The sequence below is a fragment of the Idiotropiscis lumnitzeri genome, chromosome 2 (genome assembly GCF_059441095.1).
Source record: "Idiotropiscis lumnitzeri isolate Australia: NSW breed Sydney's pygmy pipehorse chromosome 2, RoL_Ilum_1.0, whole genome shotgun sequence".
Lineage (NCBI taxonomy): Eukaryota > Metazoa > Chordata > Actinopteri > Syngnathiformes > Syngnathidae > Idiotropiscis > Idiotropiscis lumnitzeri.
Genome location: NC_142392.1, coordinates 34212892 through 34235272, shown reverse-complemented (window position 1 = coordinate 34235272; position 22381 = coordinate 34212892). Strand labels below are relative to the sequence as shown.

General features: G+C 44.1%; 1 protein-coding gene and 2 pseudogenes across 1 annotated transcript; 1 reads left to right on the top strand and 2 right to left on the bottom strand.

Moving 5' to 3' along the window:
• Nucleotides 1-497: 497 nt before the first annotated feature.
• Nucleotides 498-18819, top strand: LOC148342373 (uncharacterized; annotated as a pseudogene).
• LOC148342374 (uncharacterized) lies at nt 13893-15200 on the bottom strand (the record flags this gene model as incomplete). Its single annotated transcript, XM_088286069.1, has 1 exon — nt 13893-15200. A coding segment is annotated over one exon (1035 nt), but the record flags the coding sequence as incomplete, so codon positions are not given.
• Nucleotides 18820-19810: 991 nt separating the features above from the next.
• Nucleotides 19811-21892, bottom strand: LOC148342372 (uncharacterized; annotated as a pseudogene).
• Nucleotides 21893-22381: the final 489 nt, after the last annotated feature.

Here is a 22381-nt window from a genome sequence, read left to right as displayed (position 1 = left end):
AAGACCAAAACCTTTACAATAATATGAAGACTCCACCATGTCTGTTTTGCTTACAAACTATTAATTCATTGAAAAACTGGTGGACAAACAAGGCATACATTAAGTACATCATAACTCACAGTAACTATTCACAGTAAATAAAAAGCATTCCCCAGTTCATAACTGTTGCAGGATAAACCTGAGTGTGTCAGTGCTGTTTTGCCAATTCTCGCCTGAGCAGGGACTCATTTGGAGCATGGATGGAACCTTTCTTCCAGGACCCATGACATGGATGGGGCACGAGCAAGAGTCCCGATCTTCCTCTCGTGACTTGAAGTGGGGCATCATACCGGTTGCAGTGTCCACTACATCATCCATTACGTGGGGGTTTGCAGGGATGGTTGGGGCAATAGATGGCTGCCATGTCACTCCAAAAGATGGGAAAGATTTATTAACCATTCATTACATTGTATATGAATCTATTTTTCCATCTTCTCATATTTTGCCATGTTTGTGTGTCTGTGCTCTTTGATGATTCAGTTAAAGATTATTTTGTGCCAAAGGTGTGGTGCACCTCCAGGGCGTGGAAAAAGATGGCCCGGAATCTCACCTTCATCATTCCAAGGCACGCTCAATAATTGAGCGTGCCTTGGAATGATGAACGTTGAAGCGCCGGGCCCCCACGCCCTGCACCGGCCGCTTGTAAGGAGTGATGAGGGGGAGTGGTCGCTGGAGGCACGGATACCCTCCATCTGCCAAGATGAAGTGCCCTGGAGGAGGATACAACCCTCTTTGGTAAAGGGGGCTGTGGCGGAGGACCCTGGAGTCGTGGACTGATCCAGGCCAGCCCATGTAGATGTCCAGAAAAGCTTGCGGTTCTTATAAGTCGTGACCATCAAGGTCACTTGGAGGCTTGATTCGGACATGACAACCATCTATTGCTCCAGCAACTTTTGCAAATGCATGGTGCCTCGCCAGCCCTGCAAATGCCTGGGTCACTGCCTGAAGGTCTCCTGCAGTGTTGGGGAAGTGGATGACTCTGTGGCGAAGAGCCACCACTTCCCCAGTGACCCGGTGGATGATGTAGTGGACGGTGGACCGCGGCATCCCTAATGCTCGTGCCTGCGTTAAATGAGTATTTTTTTTCATAAAAACAGCGCCACCGCCCCCTTAACTGAAATTAACTTCAAGTATCACCGCTGTGGTGCCGTATATTATGGAAAAGTCTAAACAATACACCAAAATTTTGCCCTATCCTGGACTGGGTATGTGTTATCTAGTCGCGCACCAAATGTGAATCATAAAACCTGCGAGGCACATGAGCAGGCTAAAGCGACAACTATATCTTAATCTGTTTTTGTGGACCCTAAATTACAATATCTTATATCTCCTTCCTTGTTGAGGAGAACCTCCGGGATGGGCGTGATGCGGCGCTTTTTGAAGCGTTCTCTGGCCTTCTGGTCACACAGGTCACATGTCACCTCAAACCTGTGGAGAGAACTGGAGGAGTGGCACTTGCAAGCGAGAAGGGGTAAATTACCTCCATTCTGACACTTTCAGTTTTGCATAAATTTTGTGTATTAACGTCAATCAATCATTCACTTGATGCATGAATTTAATTAGTCCAATCTGCCTCCAATAGCAATTTGAAAATCAGTACTTGGGAGTGCAATAGGGATTCAGGTTGATCAGGTCTGTCCGTCCATTGCATCCGAAGTACTGTAAGGGCTTGCCGGTGCCCTCAATCAGGTTTCTTTCCTGAGGCCCGTCCCTTAAACATTCACTCATACCACATATACAGACAAACACTTTTTCTGTCACACTTTCATTCACCAAAAAGATACTTTCCAATTCCACACAGAAACCCTTCCCTCGGCGCGTCCGCCTTGATTACACTGAGATTTGTGCTGGCAGAACCTTAATTTTGCCTCAATTTAGCCAGAGTATGCCAAAGTTTACCACTGTGCGTTTGTGGATTTTCCCATTCAGTCCCCGTGAAATCGTTTCTCCTGTTCCTCCTGGACGTAGCTGACGATCCTGCACCTGTGACGTCAAACAGCTCATAGATGCGGATGTTAGTCTGGTATTTATGGAATGCTGTCTTGTCCCTTAAAAGTTGTCATGTCAGGGCTGGTGTCGCATAGTCATAAAACATCTGTCGTCCACCTTTGTTACATTTGATACACATCAGTTAATAAATCAGCTGCCGAACTATTTAATCCAACTTTATACTTGGCAAACCTCTCATCAATTGCTAGACATCTCCTGTTCTAAAGATTTTCTTTGAACATGATCATAAAATGTTTCAATTCAAACCTATCCCAAAAACCTAATCCTTTTGTATCATGGTCCGTCTTATCCTGTCATGTTTTTGTTTTGTGTTTGCCCAGCTGGAGTGGGGGTGTTTCCTTTCAGCACTTGTTCCTGTTCATGTCGTCATGGCTGGAGAGATGCGCCCACCAGCCACGCACCTGTCACTCGTCAAGTCATTGATTACTGCACTATTTAAACATTCCACGCTGACTACTCAGTGTCGGAATAGTCATCTTGCTCATGTCCCAAGTTGTGAATTCTAGAGACCTTGTTATTGCATTACGTGTAACTTGTTCCCGTTCATTGTTAGTGTTTCCGTTTTCTTTTATTGATTTTCTCGGTTGAGCTCGCTCATCAATTGGTTTTCCTTGCCCTTCTGTGGTAAGCGATTTTTGTTCATTTTGTTCCTTGCCTTTTGCAAGCCTTTTTCGTTCCCGTCGTTATTCCCCTGGTGTCAGTTTTTCCACTCGTGTCTTTAGTTGCACTTTGTCGGTATTGCGTATGATTTTATATATATATATAGTGTTCCTGTTTTTGTAAAAATAAATATCTTTGTTAAAATTCATCTCTCTGTGTCTGCGCTTGAAGAGTCCTGATCCTATTTTCCAGCTGTGATGGAAAATACCATAACAAAATATTCCGACCATGGACTCTGCGGACACAGAGAAGATTTACAAGGCTCTGGCCAGCCAAGGACGATTGGTGGGACAGCAGGAGACTGAGCTTGCGGACCCCCGCAACGCAGTTGGCCAGCTGGCCCACCGTTTTGAGAATTTCGATGCCCGCATAGGTAGCCTGCTGTCACGCACTGTCTCGGGTTCCGACCCGATTGCCTTTGCGACCGGAGCTCTCCCGCCCGGCTACCACAGTCGCGAGCCAAACTTACCTCACCCCTCCCATTATGTGGGGGAACCTGGCCTTTGTGGGGAGTTTATTCATTAATGTAGGTTAAATTTCGATCAAGAGCCCCTCACGTATGTTCATGACAGCACCAAGGTAGCATTTATGATGAGTCTATTGACTGGCCAAGCTAGTGCTTGGGCCATGGCTGTGAGCAATGCCCGACCAGACCTCCGGTCTTCTTTCCCTGCTTTCCTGGCTGAGTTTCAGCGGGCATTCCATCACACAGTTGAGGGAAAGGAGGCTGGAGGTGAACTGTTAGATTGCACTCAGGGCAGCCGATCGATGGCCGACTATTCCATTTCTTTACGCATTTGCACGGCGGAAAGTGGTTTTGATGACTGTGCCTTACGAACCGTGTTCCGCCGAGGAATAAACTCGGCTTTAAAGGATGAGCTCGCCGTCCGCGAGGTTACGGCATCACTGGAGGAGCTCATCAGCCTGGCGATCCGTCTGGACAAACGCCTGAGAGAGAGAATCCGAGAGAGAGGAGCAGAGCAGCTTCACACTGAGCCAGCGCACCCCCGGGTCCTAGTGCCTCCTCCTTCTGATGAACCTATGCAGCTGGGAGGAGGTCGGCTGGATGTGGTGGAACGACAGCGATGGTTCAGGTCGGGGTCTTGCTTCTACTGCGGCTTACTGGGCCACCGGGTGTCTTCATGTCCGACACGACCCTCACGCCGGGCACCACCACAGAAGCAAGGATAATTCTGTAAGTCGGCTATCCGCCACCTCGAGCACCCCGACTCCGGGGAAGAGAACTCAAGCCTCGAGGTCAGAGGACAAATGGACATACGACCTGGGGACACTAAAAGACTTGAGATGGACGGGGAAATTATTGGACTAAGTACTAGTATCCACATTCGTGCCCTCGTTGATTCGGGAGCGGATGATTGTTTCATTGACCCCGGGTTGGTCGCTAAATTAGGTTGCTCGGTCAGAGAATTAGGAAAACCCGAGAGAGTTTGCGATCTCGACGGGCGACTCCTGCCGGATATTAAACTGGTAACGCAACCGTTAACCTTAAAATTATCAAGTAACCACGTAGAGAAATGGTCCTTTTTTTGTCATGCCCTCCAGAGCAGCCCCGATTGTTCTTGGGTTACCCTGGTTGAGGTCTCACAAACCGGTAATCGATTGGGGTAGGCTGTCTTTTGAAAATTGGAGCCCTTATTGTTATGCCCATTGTTTACGCTCAGTGGAAGAAGGACTAAGTACCCGTGCCACGCCACTTGAAATTATTTGCTTAGATAATGTTCCTGAAGTTTATCATGACCTCCACTCCGTTTTCAGCAAAGATAGGGCTCAATCCTAACCCCCGCACCTTCCATATGATTGCGCCGTCGAGCTCCTTCCGAACTCGACCCTTCCTTCTGCTCGCCTGTATAAGTATCCCAGCCCGAGCAAACAGCAATGAAAGAATATATCACCAACTCCCTTGCGGTGGGATTGATTCAGCCTTCAAAATCCCCGGTGGGATATGGATTTTTCTTTGTAGAAAAGAAGGATAAGACATTACGCCCTTGTGTGGACTACAAGAGTCTGAACGATATCACATCGCGGTTAAAAATCGCTATCCACTTGCGGTGCTGGACTCTGCTTTTGCTCCGTTGCAATCAGCAACAGTGTTTTCCAAATTAGATTTACAAAGTGCTTACCATTTGGTGAGAATACGCGAGGGGGATAAATGGAAGACAGCCTTCAAGACGTCCTTTAGGCATTTTGAATATTTGGTAATGCTTTTCGGATTGACCAATGCCCCCGCAGTTTTTCAGAGCCTAATCAATGACGTCTTAAGAGATATGTTGAACGTCTTTTGTTTTGTTTCTCTTGATGACATTTTAATCTTCTTGAATTCCGTGGAGAACACCAACGACACGTCTGGGCCATCTTGCAACGTTTATTTGAAAACAAGTTGTACGTCAAGGTGGAGAAGTGTGAGTTACACAAGAATTAGGCCGATCCGGCCAAGACCCGCGCTGTGGTAGATTGGCCGACACCCACTAACCCTAAACAGCTGCAGCGTTTCCTGGGTTTCGCGAATTTTTACCGCCGCTTTATTTAGAATTACAGTCACCAAGCATTACCCCTCACTCGTCTCACATCCGTCAAGACAATCTTTATCTGGGATCAAAGGGCTGAAACCGCGTTCCGTGGCCTCAAACGAGCCTTCACCAACCCGCCTATATTGCGTCACCCTAACCCTGAGTTTCCTTTTGTTGTAGAGGTGGACGCTTCTGATTCAGGAGTGGGGGCGGTGCTATCTCAGCGTTCTCCAGTCGACCAGAGACTCCATCCCTGCGCCTTCTTATCCCGCCGGCTCAGTGAGGCCACTACGATGTGGAGAATCGGGAACTGTTGGCGGTGGTCCTCGCGCTTCAAGAATGGAGACACTGGCTAGAAGGCTCCATAGAACCGTTCACCATGTACACTGACAATAAGAATCTCTCATACATCCGGACTGTAAAAAGACTTAATCCTCGCCGAGCACGTTGGTCCTTGCTCCTCAGCCGATACAATTACACCTTAACATATCTCCCTGGGTCCAAAAACACCAAGCCGGACGCCCTGTCACGCATCCATGATCCAGTGGAGGAAAGGCCGGGACCTGACAGCGTGGTGCCAGACCATTGCTTGGTGGGATCCTTGCAGTGGGAGATGGAGCAACAAATCCAAGGGGCACAGGACGATGCCAACAACCCGTCCGGGTGCCCAGTGGGCCGGTTATTTGTGCCGGCCCAACTTCGCACAGAAGTACTAAAGTGGGGCCAATCCTCCAAGGTGGCATGCCATCCCGGGGTTCTTCGTACCCTCGGGCTCATCTGTGCATCGAGTAAAGCATCGCATCAGCCTCCAGCGGGGCTTCTGCACCCCTTGCCAATACCTCCACGACCTTGGTCACACATAGCCCTGGACTTTGTCATGAGTCTGCCTGCCTCTCGGGGCAACTCCGTCATACTCACCATTGTGGATCGCTTCTCCAAGTCTGCTCACTTCGTCGCCTTGCCTAAGCTTCCATCTGCCCTAGAGACGGCCAACCTGCTAGAGCTTCATGTTTTTAGGCTTCACGGAATCCCGACGGATTTGGTGTCCGACCGAGGCCCACAATTCGTGTCCCGGGTGTGGAAGCGATTCTGCCGGTCCCTGGGGGCTACGTCAAGCCTGTCATCCGGGTACCACCCTTAGTCCAATGGACATTCTGAAAGGACAAATCAGGACCTGGAAGCTGCTCTGCGGTGGATGTGTCTCGATCGGCCATCCTTGTGGGCCGACCATCTGCCATGGGTGGAGTATGCGCACAACACGCTGGTCTCGTCTGCCACGGAGCGCTCCCCCTTCATGACCGCCTATGGCTACCAGCCTCCGCTGTTTCCATCCCAGGAGGGGGTGGTAGAGGTTCCGTCCATCCAGTTCCATCTTAAGCGGGCGCATTGCGTCTGGAGGGAGGCCAGGGCGGCCCTGTCCTGCACCGCCGAGCGCAATCGGCGGATCGCTGACCGCCGTCGGCGTCCCGCCCCGGTCTACAAAGTGTTCTGTTCTGCTTCAGGGTTGCATTCACTCACACGATCGCTTGAACTTTCACACGATATATTGTATGCACCACACGTTACTTTAAGCATGTTTTGTTGTGAGTGTGGGACGCAAACCCCACTCTCTCCTTTTTATCATCACTCACCAGACATTAACACTCTACTTTCTCCTACACACCCTAACATTAAACCAATTGAGCATCATAAGACATAGACCCGGGAATTATAAACATGGGACACAACAACCCAGTAGAACGCAGCACAGCAAGGGCCACAAATTGCCACGGGACACACACAACGTATAGACAATTGCACAACAAATACATGTCACAATTAACATTCAGACAACAGCACAAACACACAACAGAGCAAGTGAACCACATTGGAACACCCTGAAATCAAGAAACTGTCAACAATATCGAAACACCTTAAAATCTATTCTATATTCCAGCAACCGGAACGCTCCGCACCTCGGTCAACCACGTATACCGTGACTGCCCGCTCTTTTACCGTGACTGCGCACTCTTTTTTGAGGTTGCAGTGCGACCATCAGCTCGTCAGCTGTGCACTTCCCTCCACCGTGTATGCCTCTGCAGCGATAAATAATGGCGGTCCGAAAGATCCAATCTTTCCCAGCCTCAGGCCACTTATATACTATACTATACTAACTATACTGAGCGTCACTTTATTGGGATCGCCGTGCACACGTTCTGCTAGTCAGCTGTGCATCCCCTTCTTCGACTGCCAGAGCAGGAGTCCCCCTTTTTGACTACGGGTGCTAATTTCTGTTGCCGGCCGACAACAGGAGCCCCCTACTTATTTCACCTGCGTACGCTTCCAATATTACTAGTAATCCATGCGCAATCTACATTCTATACAAAGCATTCCTGAAGTCCAGAAACAATATATCCAGAACCACTGACAAAATTTAACGGTCTAATAATCGGCCACGTCTTTCCACTCTACAATATAACAAATCAGGAGACTTTGAATAAACAGGCTCTCCCCTACCTTTGTTCTGATTGTCCAGGCCTGGAATATTGTAGAGTGTGAAGTACAAGCCGCAAGGACTCCCTTTTTGAGAAAATCACGTTGGGGTCACCAAAAATGTTGGCGTTGAGCCACCGAGAAAACGAGAAATATTTCGTAAATGAACCTGAAAAGCCAAACTTACTCCAATGCGTGTTCGTTTTTTGTACTCAAGAAGAAAAGGGTCAAATAAAGACTCAACAACAGCTGATTAGGGTTGCGATATTTTAGTTTCTTCGATTTCTTGAGTTCAGGAAATAGTACAAATACAGATATCTGGGCGGCTTTTTCTTAATCTAACGAGAAACTGTACTCGGACGAGCACAATCGAAAAATGTCGCGCTGATCTCAGCCCAGCCTCACATTTTATAGGAGGTTTTCTTTGTCAAGGGTCATGTAGGTTGAATCGGTCGTCCTTGCTCCTTCCCCCGGTCCACGTCCAAGGCTCACCTTCTCAGGCAGGCGGCAGTCTCTCGGTCTCTCCTGTTCACATTCCCCTGTAATCTCGTCAGTGTACAGATTGTGTGGTGTATGTTTTCCCAGATCAAATTGTTATGTTTTTGGGTGTTCTTGATCGCGTCCCGGTGACGTCCTCCCCGGCCCAATTTGATATGTTTGAATCTTCGATGGCCTATGTGGAGAATGTGTTTCGTCGTATTTTCCATGAAGTGCTATCTGGTTTGTCATCAGTTTGAGCTGAGCAGACTGAATTTGTTTGTTCTGAATGAGAGTGTGGGTCATAAAATTCTATGTGTGCAAGTTTGAGGTCTTACATTTAAACTAAGTCATATCAATTTAGCATACGAATGCATCAGTAAACACCATGACTACAATCCCAGTCAATCTTATCGATGCACTGCACTTCTACTTTCATTTGATAAATGCTTTTTGTTCAATCAATGTTGAACATATTCAGTAAATATGAACCTGACCTTTTGTCCCGTAAGTGTTTAAAATAATGCCAGCAATCGTAATACAATCCTTCACTATTAATTACATAACACCTACAATAAAGCATAACTTTAACTCTATTGATGAAAGTAAAGTTTAATTTAGGCTATTAAGTAACTCAGTGTTGGGCCTTCAATGCCTTCTCTGCTGGCCAAACATAATCAATAAAAAAAAAAAATCATAATCGTCGCATTGATGTCATATTATAGCTGAGCGTTGTATTTTTAGGTGAGGGTTTTGAATCCAATCGGAATTCCGCTCGCTCGTGTTGCCAGGCAGGTTTCACAATACGGGGAGCGCGCATTATTCATTCCGAGGCCTTAAGATGCAATTGTGCGAGCATCTCTTCTGTCAAAGTCAATGAGCTTTCATATTTGTTCGACAGTTGCGAAAGCCAATCAGATCACGAGTTGGTTACAGTGAGCCTTTTCGCTGGCCTTACGCTGAGAGTGATGAACGCGTTTTGTGATTGGATACTCACTTGTGAGGGGGCGGCGCGATGCCGAATCAACACACCAAAAAGTCGTAACTGGCGACCGTTCGAAAATCTAAAATATATTCTTGCTTTTTTTTAAACCACAATGGTCGAAGGAGGGAAAAGTGTGGATTTAATTTCAGATCCACTTGCAAGGATATTTTCAAGTCGGACCTTTCAAGAGAAGCTATATCGTCCAACACTCACTTAGTGGTGCTTAAGTGTGTTTCTGGATATTATTTGTCCAGCCGTGGTGTCAGAAATGATGGTATTTTGATGTGGATTCATTCAAGTAGGACAGAGTAGGACTTCACTGAAGGCACCTTAAATTACTCTCATACCCTGGAAGGTCACTGACCTGGCGAGAGAATTGCCCCCACCATAAACAATGCTCAGGCCTATTTTCTCTCAGGGCAGTATCTGGTTACATCGGAACTTCAGAACCAAGACTGGTCACTTCTGTGAGCTCCAGTCCCTTCATAGTTTCATAAAGAAAATTACTTCCCATATCTATATTGTCATGATCCGTCTGTTCTTTGTCCAGCAGAGGGCGTACCCTCCGCGTGCTCCCCGCCGCGCGTCACCGGGCAGACGCGCCCAGCCACGCAGCTGATGCTCATCCCCTGCTGATTAATGGGACTACTTAAGCCGTAGCCGAGGATCGCTCGGCGTCGGATAATTTTCCTGCAATGCTCATGATCAGAGTTACTGCTCACGTTTGCTCCATGTTGTTCCGTGTCTTGTTTTGCTCGCTCATAGTACTTTTCTGTTCAGCTACTTTTCGGCTCGCCCTTGGTTCTCGGTTTCGTTATTTGGACTCTTCCTTCCCTTCTGTGTTAAGACCATTCTCGTTTTGTAGTTTATCCTTGCTTGGCAAGCGCTTTAAGTTTAACCTCGTTTTGATTTCCTGGCGCGACTCGGTCCGCCAGCGTTTTCTGTTCTCGTCGCTCGCGGCGTTTGTAATTATAAATATATATCTAAATCTATATTGTTCCCTAGTCCATGCCCTAGTGAAAGTATGGATTGATTGTTCTCTGTCGGCCCCAATAAACATCTGGTCTGAAACTCCTCTTGTTGTCAGCGTTTGTGGAGTTCACTCTTCGCTTCCGGCCTCGGCCGGACAGCGACCCCAACATATATTAGGCCATTTAAAAATACACAACTTTTTTTTTCATTTATCCTCCTGACTACCAGGGAAAAAAATGTTCTCCAATCACATTTATTTTGAAATTCCCCAATCTACGTGAAGTAATTAGAATATTGCAAAAGAAATTTTTGAAATTTTTATTTTTGTTTTGAAGCTATGATGTGTCTTCTACAATGCACATCGGAACTCAATACAGGGGAAAACGGAACTTCATTGTGAAACAGTTAGTCCAACAAAAACATCAAAAAGTCTATTTGACAAAGTGTTCAACATAAATATTACAGTCCATCATCTCTTTTCTTTTATTTCACTTTTGCTTCTATTATGCTTATTTGATATGATACTTCAAATAGCAATTCCCTTTCTTGGAAATACAAAGGAAAATTTTGCACTTGGAGCACATAAATGTTTCACTGTTGCAGCCAGATTGGCGACACCCTGATGCATGTGTTTCATCCACCATTTCTGGAAGATGCACAGCATCATAGTCTCATCATGTCATGTCATGATCCACACCACTTATCCTGTACAGGGTCGCGGGAGGGTGCTGGAGCCTATCCCAGCTGACCAACGGGCGAAAGGCGCACTACACCCTGAACTGGTCGCCAGCCAGTCACAGGGCAGACATGGACACCCTCACTGAGTGGGAACTAAACCCACGCTGCCCGCACACAACTCGGGCGAGTGTACCACTACACCATCAGTGACTTCATCATAGTGTCTCAGAGCTGCATTTGACTGTGGTTTCCATTTTTGACGTGGGGAAGTGAAGTCATCTTCGCTATCACTTGCTGCACGTCCTGCACGTCCTACTTGGGCTCGAGCAATCAACTCTGCACCAAGGAGCAAATTGAGGATCATCAAGGATCTTCTGGGGTTTCTTCCCCAGACACTGGCAGTCACGCTTATACTGAAGCCATGAGTTGGTGATTGCCAGGTCAAAAAAGTGGAAAACTGCATGCACTGTCACTTGTCTAGTTTTCCAACCATTTTATGACAGCAAGTTCAGGTGTGCGTCGTCTCACCACCATCTCTGATGACCCTCTTTCTTTCCATTTGAAGAGCTTATCACCTATGATCTTGCAGTTGTTTGGAACCCTGTTATTCATGAGGGTTCCAGTTGCTGTCAGTCCTTTTGTCATCAGGGTGTCAAGGAGGCTGATTGTCGGAAAGTACCAGTCAAAGAACAGGTGTGTACCTTGGGGATCAGACTCTGTCAATTGAAGAACAGTTTGTTCCCTGAAGCCCGACCCTCCTGTAGCTGTGAAAGTTGTCTTGCCTTGGTAGACCACAAAATCCAAAACTAGACCAGTTGGTGCAGCCGCCAAGACAAATGCCTTCGGTCCAGTTGGGTTTGGTTTGCCCGGTACATACTGGTGCACTGGTTATCGACCAGTCAAAGGAACTATTTGCTCGTCAATGCGCAATTTTCCTGTTCTTGGCAGACTCAGACATCCTTGCCTTACTTTGCTCAAGAGGGACCTGATTCTCCACAAGAGATCACTTGTTTTTTCTTCATCTAAAACATCAAAGTCGTTGACGAGCTTGATGGAGTTTCTCGATTTGTAAAACCGATTTCTGGTCATGGTTTCCGCCACAATTTTCACTCTCGTACTTGAAGCGCAATACATTTGAATGTTTGGCTATCCTAGACAGCCCATGTCAATAGAATTTCCCAAAAATCTGCAGTAAAATTTCCTCTGCTTCTGGGAATGACCCTTTCTTGTCATTTGGAAAAAAAGAGCAAAATGGATGAAATAACTTCAAACGTCCACTACAAAGGACATGTTTTAAACACTTGAATACTAGGCTCAAATAGACTTAAAATAACTCAAACAACACTTTAACATGTTCATAAGAGTCTTATAAATAAAATGCCAACAGCATTTCAAGGCAAAATGTCTTTGATAAAAAGTATTAAACACTTACTTTTCCTCTTCCCATAAAAAGTGCTTGCACTGAGGGAAGCCATTTTCATCTACGGTGATGTCAAGGTAACAAACCACCCACCCCTACAAATTTGGTATCATTGGAAAGCTCTGAATGTCCTCTATAGAGCACAAAAAGAGTTAATGCAATTGGATGCACTGGGTGGGAGATATTTAGGTTTAAAAATGTCCTCTACAGAGGACAAATTTGAACTACTGGTCGTCAGGAGGATATTTCAATTTATATTTAAGCTTGCTTATGTAATAATACAATATTTATTCAATTATTTTAGTATGTAAAATTCTCAACAATTTAAACCTTTTTATTTCACACTTGAATATTTCTTAACATATTTGTTCTTTTGAATTTGGATGCAATTTAAATTATTACATCCATCCAGCCATTTTCTGCCGCTAATCCGGGGTCGGGTTATTGAATTAATTTTTTAAGTATTTTTTATCATTGTTAGAATAATATTAAGAGGTTATTATACATTTGCCGTGATGCAGCTTATTTTAATATGTAGTGCATATAACATGTTGCAGTTTAATATAGTGAACTATGCTGAGTGTTTGCAGTGTGACGGGGTGATACAGGGAGACACTTCTACTGCAGGGAGGTGTCTGCAATTGGCGGGGCGGTGGCACTTCTTCAGAAGTGAGGTTGAAGTAAACAACATCCAGAAGAGCCCTGATAAGTTGGCATCGAAGTCTGAAGCAAGCAACTGGGTCCTGATAAAGGATGTTGACGTCAAAGTCAGCTGCGATCCATGGCGACACCCCAATGATAAACCGGACTGAACCAGCTTTTGAGAAGACGAACTGTACCACCCTTGAGTGTAATCTGATTCCCCGATGTTATAAAAGGGAATGTGTGAAAAGCATCGAGGAACGGGAGGGGAGATAAAGTTGTCAAATAAACTTTGTTTAACCTTTCTGTCTCCACAAGAGCTGTTTGTCTCTCCTTTTAGCTCACGAACACTATATGTCAAATTGGCGAACCTGACAATCATTCAATATTTATTTCAAGATCAGGACTCTTCTAAATGAGTTCAATATTTATAAAATGTTTCTATATTTATTATTAATTGAATTAAGTCTGTATGTGGTTTCCAATTTTAAATTTTAATATTTTCCTATTTCAATATATAAATAATGCAATGTATAAAAAATATAATACAGCATGAAAAAAAATATTTGGTATATTTGACAAAATTATAGTTTTTCCAAAGTGAGATTTTGCTTAGCAACAAACGCCAAACCCTTGAGAGAGCTCAACCTAGAAAGTGTATTTAGCAAGTCAGAAATTTATTCAGAAAGCGTAATATTAAATGTATGTGAGGGGATATTTGAAGAGTTTGAGTTTTGTTCAATGGACCATTCATATACGAGCCAGCCAAACACAGCGAGAAAACCAGCGCTGACTCCAGTCGCCATCAAGTTGCCAACTCCTGACATACCAAAACCTTTGAGAGAAACTGAGACGATTTGCGTTTCTCGGTCTGGTTCTTTTTATCGTTCAACTTCTAGATCTGTTTTTCACCTTTTCACGCCGTAATGAAGGCCAGTTGAGCAAGTGGAACAAGTGATTTTATTGATGATTGTGGAAGGCAACGATTTCATAAGCACTGTTTCTTTTCACACCTTTTCCATTAAATACGATTAAAAAGACAACTGAAAAGCATAATGTTAAAAAATGTTATTCCAGGCAAAGGCAATTTATTTTCTTTACATGAAACAAAACAAATCATCATCACTCAGACACATTGCTTCTTCTGGCACGGATCACATTGGCTTAATGTCAATAAAAAAGCTTTGTAAAATTCAATATACCATATTTTATTCAAAATCAAAATTTACATCTTACCACAAAGAGTCAGTTCCTTCAGTTTTTTGTTTTCTTTTTTTAAGCTTCAAGGATCGCTGCTTTTCTCACCAGCACAATTGTGACTCTCTGCATTCTGTTTAGTGGAGAATTTTTTAGCACAAACGCTGCAACTGAATGGCTTTTCTCCATTGTGTGTTCTTGTGTGGCGTCGTAATTGCGAGTTATGATAGAAACTCTTTCCACAAACTGAGCAGGAAAAAGGTTTTTCTCCACTGTGTGTTCTTGTGTGGATTGTCAAATGCGACTTTTGAGAGAAACGCTTGCCACAAACTGAGCAGGAAAAAGGTTTTTCACCACTGTGTGCTGTTGTGTGTTTTGTGAAACTTGCCTTATGAAAGAAACTCTTGCCATAAACTGAGCAGGAAAAAGGTTTTTCACCACTGTGTGTTCTTGTGTGGATTTGTAAATTTGACTTTGTTGAGAAGTATCTTCCACAAACTGAGCAGGAAAAAGGTTTTTCTCCAGTGTGTGTTCTTGTGTGGCGTCGTAATTGCGAGTTATGATAGAAACTCTTTCCACAAACTGAGCAGGAAAAAGGTTTTTCTCCACTGTGTGTTCTTGTGTGGATTGTTAAATTTGACTTTTGAGAGAAACTCTCGCCACAAACTGAGCAGGAAAAAGGTTTTTCACCACTGTGTGCAGTTGTGTGTTTTGTGAAACTTGCCTTATGAAAGAAACTCTTGCCACAAACTGAGCAGGAAAAAGGTTTTTCTCCACTGTGTGTTCTTGTGTGTTCTGTTAAACTCTTCTTATGAGAGAAGCATTTTCCACAAATTGAGCAGGAAAAAGGTTTTTCTCCACTGTGTGTTCTTGTGTGTTCTGTTAAATGTGACTTTTGAGAGAAGCATTTTCCACAAATTGAGCAGGAAAATGGTTTTTCTCCACTGTGTGTTCTTGTGTGGTTGGTTAAATGCGACTTTTGAGAGAAACGCTTGCCACAAACTGAGCATGAAAAAGGCTCCTCTCCACTGTGTGTTCTTGTGTGAATTGTGAACGTTGACTTATGCAGGAAGCTTTTGCCACAAACCGAGCAAGAAAATTTTTTTTCTCCACTGTGTTTTTGTGTGCGGTTTTAAAGACAACTTTGAAGTTAATGAGTCAGTGTGACATGCCCTTTCACCTTTGGCTTGCCCATCATCATCATCATCATCGTCATGAGCGTCTGATAATGTGTCCTCATTATGTACTTGTGATGGCCCCCAGTGGTCTTCATCAACTTCTGTTGTCACGTGATGACTTGAGCTGCTGCTTGGAGGCTCCGCCCCTCTGTTGTTCTCACTCTCATCCTTGTTTGCATCTTCAGTCTTTATAGGGACAAGTTTCACTGGTGACTTGTTAATCTCCTCCTCCTCCTTTTTGATGTGAGTCAAGTCTGGCTCCTCTTTCACAGAACAGAGATCGTTTTCACAGACGTCTGCAGGACACAAAAAGACAAATTTGGTTTGGTCAAGTCAAAGCTCATGCGGCGACTTTGTCTTATATTGTTTCTACCGTGCTACCTTGACTTGTGCCTGCCGCATACGGAGCAATGTGTGCAACCCCAACTTGGACCGGACCATGGGGGCATTTCACAAAATTACGTCCAACCATGTAAACCTCCCTTTAGCAGCACAACAACAGTGATAAACGAGCAATTAAAAAGGAAGCACGTTGCGGCTGATGCCCGATTTCATTCCTGACATAGTCACAGACGTTTCTGGAAGCTAAGCGAAGTTAGCACACACAAGCTATTGTGTGCGTCTGATGGAACACCTGTTGTGGGACCCGAACATATTGATGGGGGCCACTGGGGGCCATCGCAACATAATGTCATTGATAAAATAGGAATCCTTCAAGCGAAATATGTTTACAAGTATTTCTTTTTGCATTTAGAGATAGTTTCATCGTGGTTATCGTATTTTCGCGACCATCAGGCGCACTTTAAAGTCTTAAATCTTCCCCAAAACAAATGATGCGCCTTGTAATGCGACTCGCCTATTATATGGACTATGGATCCCCTGCTTGAAAATGGCAGTCTGTTCGGCACGAAAGCGGAAGAACAGGACACACCCCGCTGTGATATGATTGGCTGCTGGCCGTGTGGGGCACTGTCATCAACTCACCGACAGATGTCACCATTTGCGATGCAAATCATTGTCATATTCTTCTAAACATCGGAAAAACTTAAGATTTAAACCGTATGCAAATGAACAAACATTTTAGTTCCCAAACATAAACTTGACAGATGAATTAAACTTAACTTTTGTTGCTGGTTTTGTTGAAACATCTGCCACCATGTTGTCGGTTGGACAGTATTCCAAATGTCATGCCATGTCATTATCCACACCGCTTATCCTGTACTGGGTCGCGGGAGGGTGCCGGAGCTGACGTGATAAAGTGTTTCTTAATGTCAACATATTTGCACCTTTGCCTTTTAAATAACAGCGTAATAAATTGTTTGACAAGGCCATTAACTTGAGGTTTAACGAATAATACGTTTGTCATTTAATACATTGTGTTCAATTAATTCTTCAGAGTTCTGGGATGTAGGTGGGACCGAACAGGCTTCACAACCTCCTCTCCCTCCTGCTGCTAATGACCTGCCTTCGCAAGTTGGACAGTCCACTCAACAAGAGGTGACTGCACAGGTAGGCTCCATTGCAAGTTACCCCAAACACACTCTCTAAACTACTGACTTATTTTACACAACTGTTAAGTAATATAATATCGTATTTTGTCATTTAATGGTCCTACAGTTTACATTTACAGTTTCAGGGATTGAGGGGAACATTATCATGGAGAAGCAGCATTCAGTTTTTGTGCGACGTCACATATATAAAACATACTTCCAGAGAATTGCAAGAATGCTTAAGGTGTGAATTTCTTGAAAACAAAAATATAATTTCGGAAATGTTTGTTGTTAAATAATCTGAAGCAACACTTTAATTTGAATCCTTAACATAAATTTTAAATTGACTATTTATAGTAGTTCTGTTGGTTTTTGGGAGGTAGGGGCCAGGTCAGAGGTACAACCATTCGATTCCCACTCCATCCAATCATGTGTCCTCCACAGCCACTCACATTAATGTATGGCTTGGTGTGAATGTTTGGTGGTGGTCGGGAGGGGTCGTAGGCGCACACTCGCAGCTACGCTTCTGTCAACCTGCCCAGGGCAGTTGTGGCAAATACGTAGTTTAACACCACCATCGTGTGAATGCATGAGTGCATGAATAATGTATTCATTGTGAGCACTTTGAGTGTCTGGTAATTGTCCAGAAAAGCGCTATATAAATATGATGCATTATTATTATTGTTAGGTTTTTACTTGCATTATAGGACACATAGGATCAGGCATTATTTTGATACTCACACAATTATCGTCAAAGTTCATTTCACATTTCACCTTTGCTTTGTTGACTAAACAGTATTTTTGTTGTTTGAATGTTTATTCTTTCAGGACAGTGGACCAAATCAAACGCAAGACGTGCTCTCAATTTCAAGCAGTCTCCTGTCCCCGACAACCTCACCTGACAACCATAGCGATCCAAGGACTACATGGCATGCATCGATTTGTAGGATAAAGATTGTTGATGATCTTTTGTCAGTGTTTATGGGCAGTAGTATAATGGAATTCAATTTAAAGATTAAGTTTGTAAATGAAAAAGCTATTGATGATGCTGGCGTGTCAAGGGAAGGTTACACTGCATTCTGGGAAAAATTTCTTGAACAGTGTGAGGGGGAAACAGAGCGGGTTCCAAGGCTGAGGCCAGATTTTTGTGAGGCTGAATGGCAAGCGGTTGGCCGGATCTGGGTGAAAGGGTTATTAGACCATGGTGTCATGCCAGTGAGGCTATCAAAAGCTTTCATGTTAGCCTGCATCCATGGCATTGACTCAGTTGATGTAGACATCCTTACATCATCATTCCTTAACTACCTTCCTCCCATTGAGAGATCAGCAGTTGAGAAGGGCCTCCAAGGGCACAATAGAGGAAAGTGATGAAGAGGACTTGCTTGATGTATTTACAAGAATGGGTTCCCATTTCCTCCCACCAAAGACTAGCTTACAGCCTGCCATTCAAACAATGGCTCATAAAGCCCTTCTACAAGAGCCCAAGTTTATACTTGATTGTTTCGCCACAATAATGATACCTGTGCATCACAAATTACCAGATAAGCGAAGTGTGTTGTCCCTGTATGACTCCAAGAAGGCCACAGGCAAAAAAGTGTTGCAACTGCTTAAAACAACAAAGATGGTGATGTCTCAAGGAGAGCAAGCAACCTTTAACTATCTCCAACGTTATGTAAAAAATGCTGATCAAACCAAAGCTGAAAAAATCCTGCGTTTCTGGACTGGTTCCTCTGTCATCTGTGTTGACAACATTCTGGTATGCTTCAATAGTGAAAGTGGACTGAACAGAAGGCCTGTTGCCCATACCTGTGGAGCCACACTTGAAGTACCATGCACATACAGCTCTTACCCTGAATTCCGCACAGAGTTTGACAACATTCTGTCCAGTAACTACTTAGAAATGGACATTCTTTAAATCTGACACCATGCAGAGAGTAGGCTTTTCTGTTTGTACATTAATACACTGCCATAGTTTCCACATTTTCTGCTCCACTTATTTTTATGATGGTTCCATGTTAGATGGAGCACTATCTTATTTTTGTGTGAGAAGCGGGGTTCATCGTGGATTGTTCACCAGACCAGGACCAGGAATGTGGGAGAAAGTTGGAGCACATGGAGAAAACCCACATGGTGCCAAATGCCACGCAGAAGGCTGAAGACTGGATTTGAGCATGCAACTTTTTAGGTGGATGTGATAACTTCTCATCCTCTGCTGCAGTTATATACATTTGATTTGATTAATTTAGCTTTGAAAAAGGCATGTTGTACGAGTGATCATCACGTTCCACAATTTTGAGGTCCTTTTGTGTGTGAAGTTGGCTTGTTCTTCCGATGATTGCATGGCTGTTCTACAGGTACTCCGGCTTCCCTCCAAATTCCCAAAAGTTCCCTAATTAAGGTCCGTTGAAGTTTCTAAATAATAATTAAAAATAATAATTGGGGAAAAAAGATGTCCCAAGACTCACAACACTTTTTTTAAGACCCAGAGTTGCCCATCAAGGGTCGAATGGTTAATTGCTGTTGATATGTAGTGTTCATACATCCTAAATTGTGAAAAAAATATTTGCTCTGTTACGAGAGTTTTTCCATTTGCCATTCCATTTGCATCCAAAGGCTGTTCGTGAACAGATATCCTAACGTTGCCTTTCTGTCAGGTAAATTGATGTTTGTAAGAATTTGTGATTGCTAATAAAATTTGTTCTATTTCAGTGTAACATATTGCATTTTTTAAACACATGACACCACCTGCTGTCCAAAGCAAGGAGTGACAATTATGTCATCATCTTTAACAGGCAAGTTTCTAAAATCTCAATTAGGATAATACAATACTACTTTATTTAAATAGCGCATTCCACAACAGCTGTCTGCAGAAATATTTAACATGCAGTTAGGTTCAGAAATTGTGGCTGAAGTCAGTGACCAAGACAGAAAGTGTATGTCATATTTTAATTTGAATGTAAAAGAAAATATGGATACCATACTCGCATGATTGGTGATAGGAAGGAAAAATAGTTTCACCAACAATGAATCTTTATGGCCAATGAAAACGTAATGCTTGGGAATTACAGAATTGCGGTGATGGCCTCTTTGAGGTACAAATACATGTTCACAGCCTGATATGGATCTCTTGGTAGAGTCATATCAGACTGGGCCATTAACACAGCACACAATACAAATGCATCCGGATCACAAGGCATGGTCTTACGAAAAACACACTGGTTTTTGCACAGTTGAACTTTGTCAGGTATCGCTCGCCGGTCGGCGAGGAGGAGGTGGACCCAGAAAGCGAGGAAGCAGGGGAAAGGGTAACTTAAAGGGAATTTATGAACTGAATCAAACAACGAGGACAAACAACGTGGCGTGGACAAACTAAACGTGACTAAATAGAACGAAAGAAGACAAGTGACGAGGATCGTGACAAAACACAAGGGACCGTGGGCATGAGCATGGGGCATGAGCATGGGGCAAGAGCATGGAGCAGGAGCGGGGGCATGAGCGAGAAGGAGGGTGGTCGTGAAGTCCATAAAATGGCGTAGCAGGAGAAATGTTCCGACGCAGAGCTGTCGGCCAGGGGTGGATAAATAGTCCGCTAATTAGGGGGAGCAGATGGGAATCAGGTGCGTGATGGTTGACAGGGAACAGGTGCGTGGCTGGTGGAGGGAGTGCTGAGGGGAAACGCCCCTTCTCAGCTGACAAACATAAACAACGTGCACATGGCAGGGAGGTGACAAAAACAATAACAAAAAACACAGACATGCCCGACACGGGTCATGACAAACTTGTTCATTGTCAACAGGGGAAAGGAAGTCCCTTGTCCCATAAAGTTCAGGTAAAGCATACATCACGTTGGGCCGACCACTGGGGACATTTATGTTCTTTGAGGGCCGAATGAGATGGGAGTTCCAAACTTGGGCAGTCTCATCCAATTCATCCTGTTGAAAATAATATGCAGATAGATGTAGGAAAAGCTACACAGTCAAATCAATTTTAAAGAGCAAGAAATTACAGCATAAAGCCCCTTTTCTCTCCTTATTTGCCACTCACTCGCACCTTCATCCCACCTTTTCTCCATCTCTGTTTACCTTGGTCATTTCATATTCACTGTGTGAAACCCACCACACACACACGTACCACCATCTTCTTTCCCCTATCCATCCTTTTTTATTTCCTATCCTTGTTATTTCCATTAACACACTCTCATATGCACAAATACACGTTTAATAAATTACTATATTGGAATGTAGTAACTCACCTGAATAAGTCCCATGCAACAAAATTGCAGGAGGCTTTTGTCCAGAAATCCAGCATCAAAGAAGCCATTGTCTCTAAGGTCTGTGAAGAGTGATAACCAGAACTCCATACACTGGCTGCGAAGAAACCCCCACCAATATTCAATTCTTTGATTGGCGGTACTGGCTCCATCCAAGTAGCTGTCAAGGGTGCTTCCTGGTGGTATGGGGACAAGGAAACGCTGGAAGCCTTTGACATGGCCATTTTCAGTTCCAAGATCACCTCTAACGATTCGAGGACAACCCCCTAAACGCTGCACAACTCCCATGTAGTAACCTCCAATCAACTTTGGGTCACTACTTGTTGTGTAGGCATTGAGCCACATTATTTTCCTTGAAAAGCCATCAATAGCCCCATTGATGCAAATTCCAAATGGCTTCACTTTATCATAGGAATCCAGGTGCCAAATAAAGTTCGGCCCTTTAGAGAAGTAGCTTCGTCGTCTCAGACGTCTTGCCTGCCTTCAGGACACTCCACTCGGGTCCAACTCTTTCAGCACCAGACGAACATCCTCTTTCCTGACTTGAAGTCCATGTTCTCTGCATTTACTGTACATCCATCGGTACCCGTGTAACTGTCCGGAGTGCTGCAATTGACCTCTAATAAAGTCAACCAGGACTGCCAAGTCAGTGAACGTTTTACGACGAAATAATCCTTTTTTGTTTAGCACTCGCTTCAGATGTCTTTCACTTATTTGAAAACCGTGCTTAATATCCAGAACTGATTTTATTTCTTTGTATTTCAAGCCAATTTCAAAGTAAAATTCAATTAAACTCGCCCACGGGTGAACACACGCCATCTTTGCTGCGTTTGTTTACACGGAAGATGACCCGGAAGTACATAAACGCGCATTAAAAAAAAAAAACATTCACTCGAAGAAAAAACTAAACAATGCGAGGGAACGCAAAGATTTTGCGAGGGAACGCAAAGTTTTTTTTTTTCTCTTCCGTGTCCCCTAAGGGGCTCCGTATTCTAGTGATTAGTTTAGACTAAACAGACTTTCATTGTATTTTAATTTCTTGTCTCCTGGTGATTCTTGAGTCAAGCTAATAAAAGCAGAGCAGATCAGGGAGGAGGAGGAGAGAGGAAGGAGTCACGCGGAGCTGCCTGCTCGCTTCTGCTTTGTCCCACTCTTTCCCCCGCCGGCTGGTGAAAACGAACGCCATGTCTGGTTCCTCCTGGCCTCTCAGCCATCTTTTTATTTCGGCTGTTACCTTTAGTAAGTTATTTCAGTAAGCTCTCCCAAAAGGCGTCAGAGCATTTAAACCTGACAAAACGACAACTGAAAAGCATAATGTTCACAAATGTTGTTCCAGGCAAAGGCAATTTTATTTATAATGTTT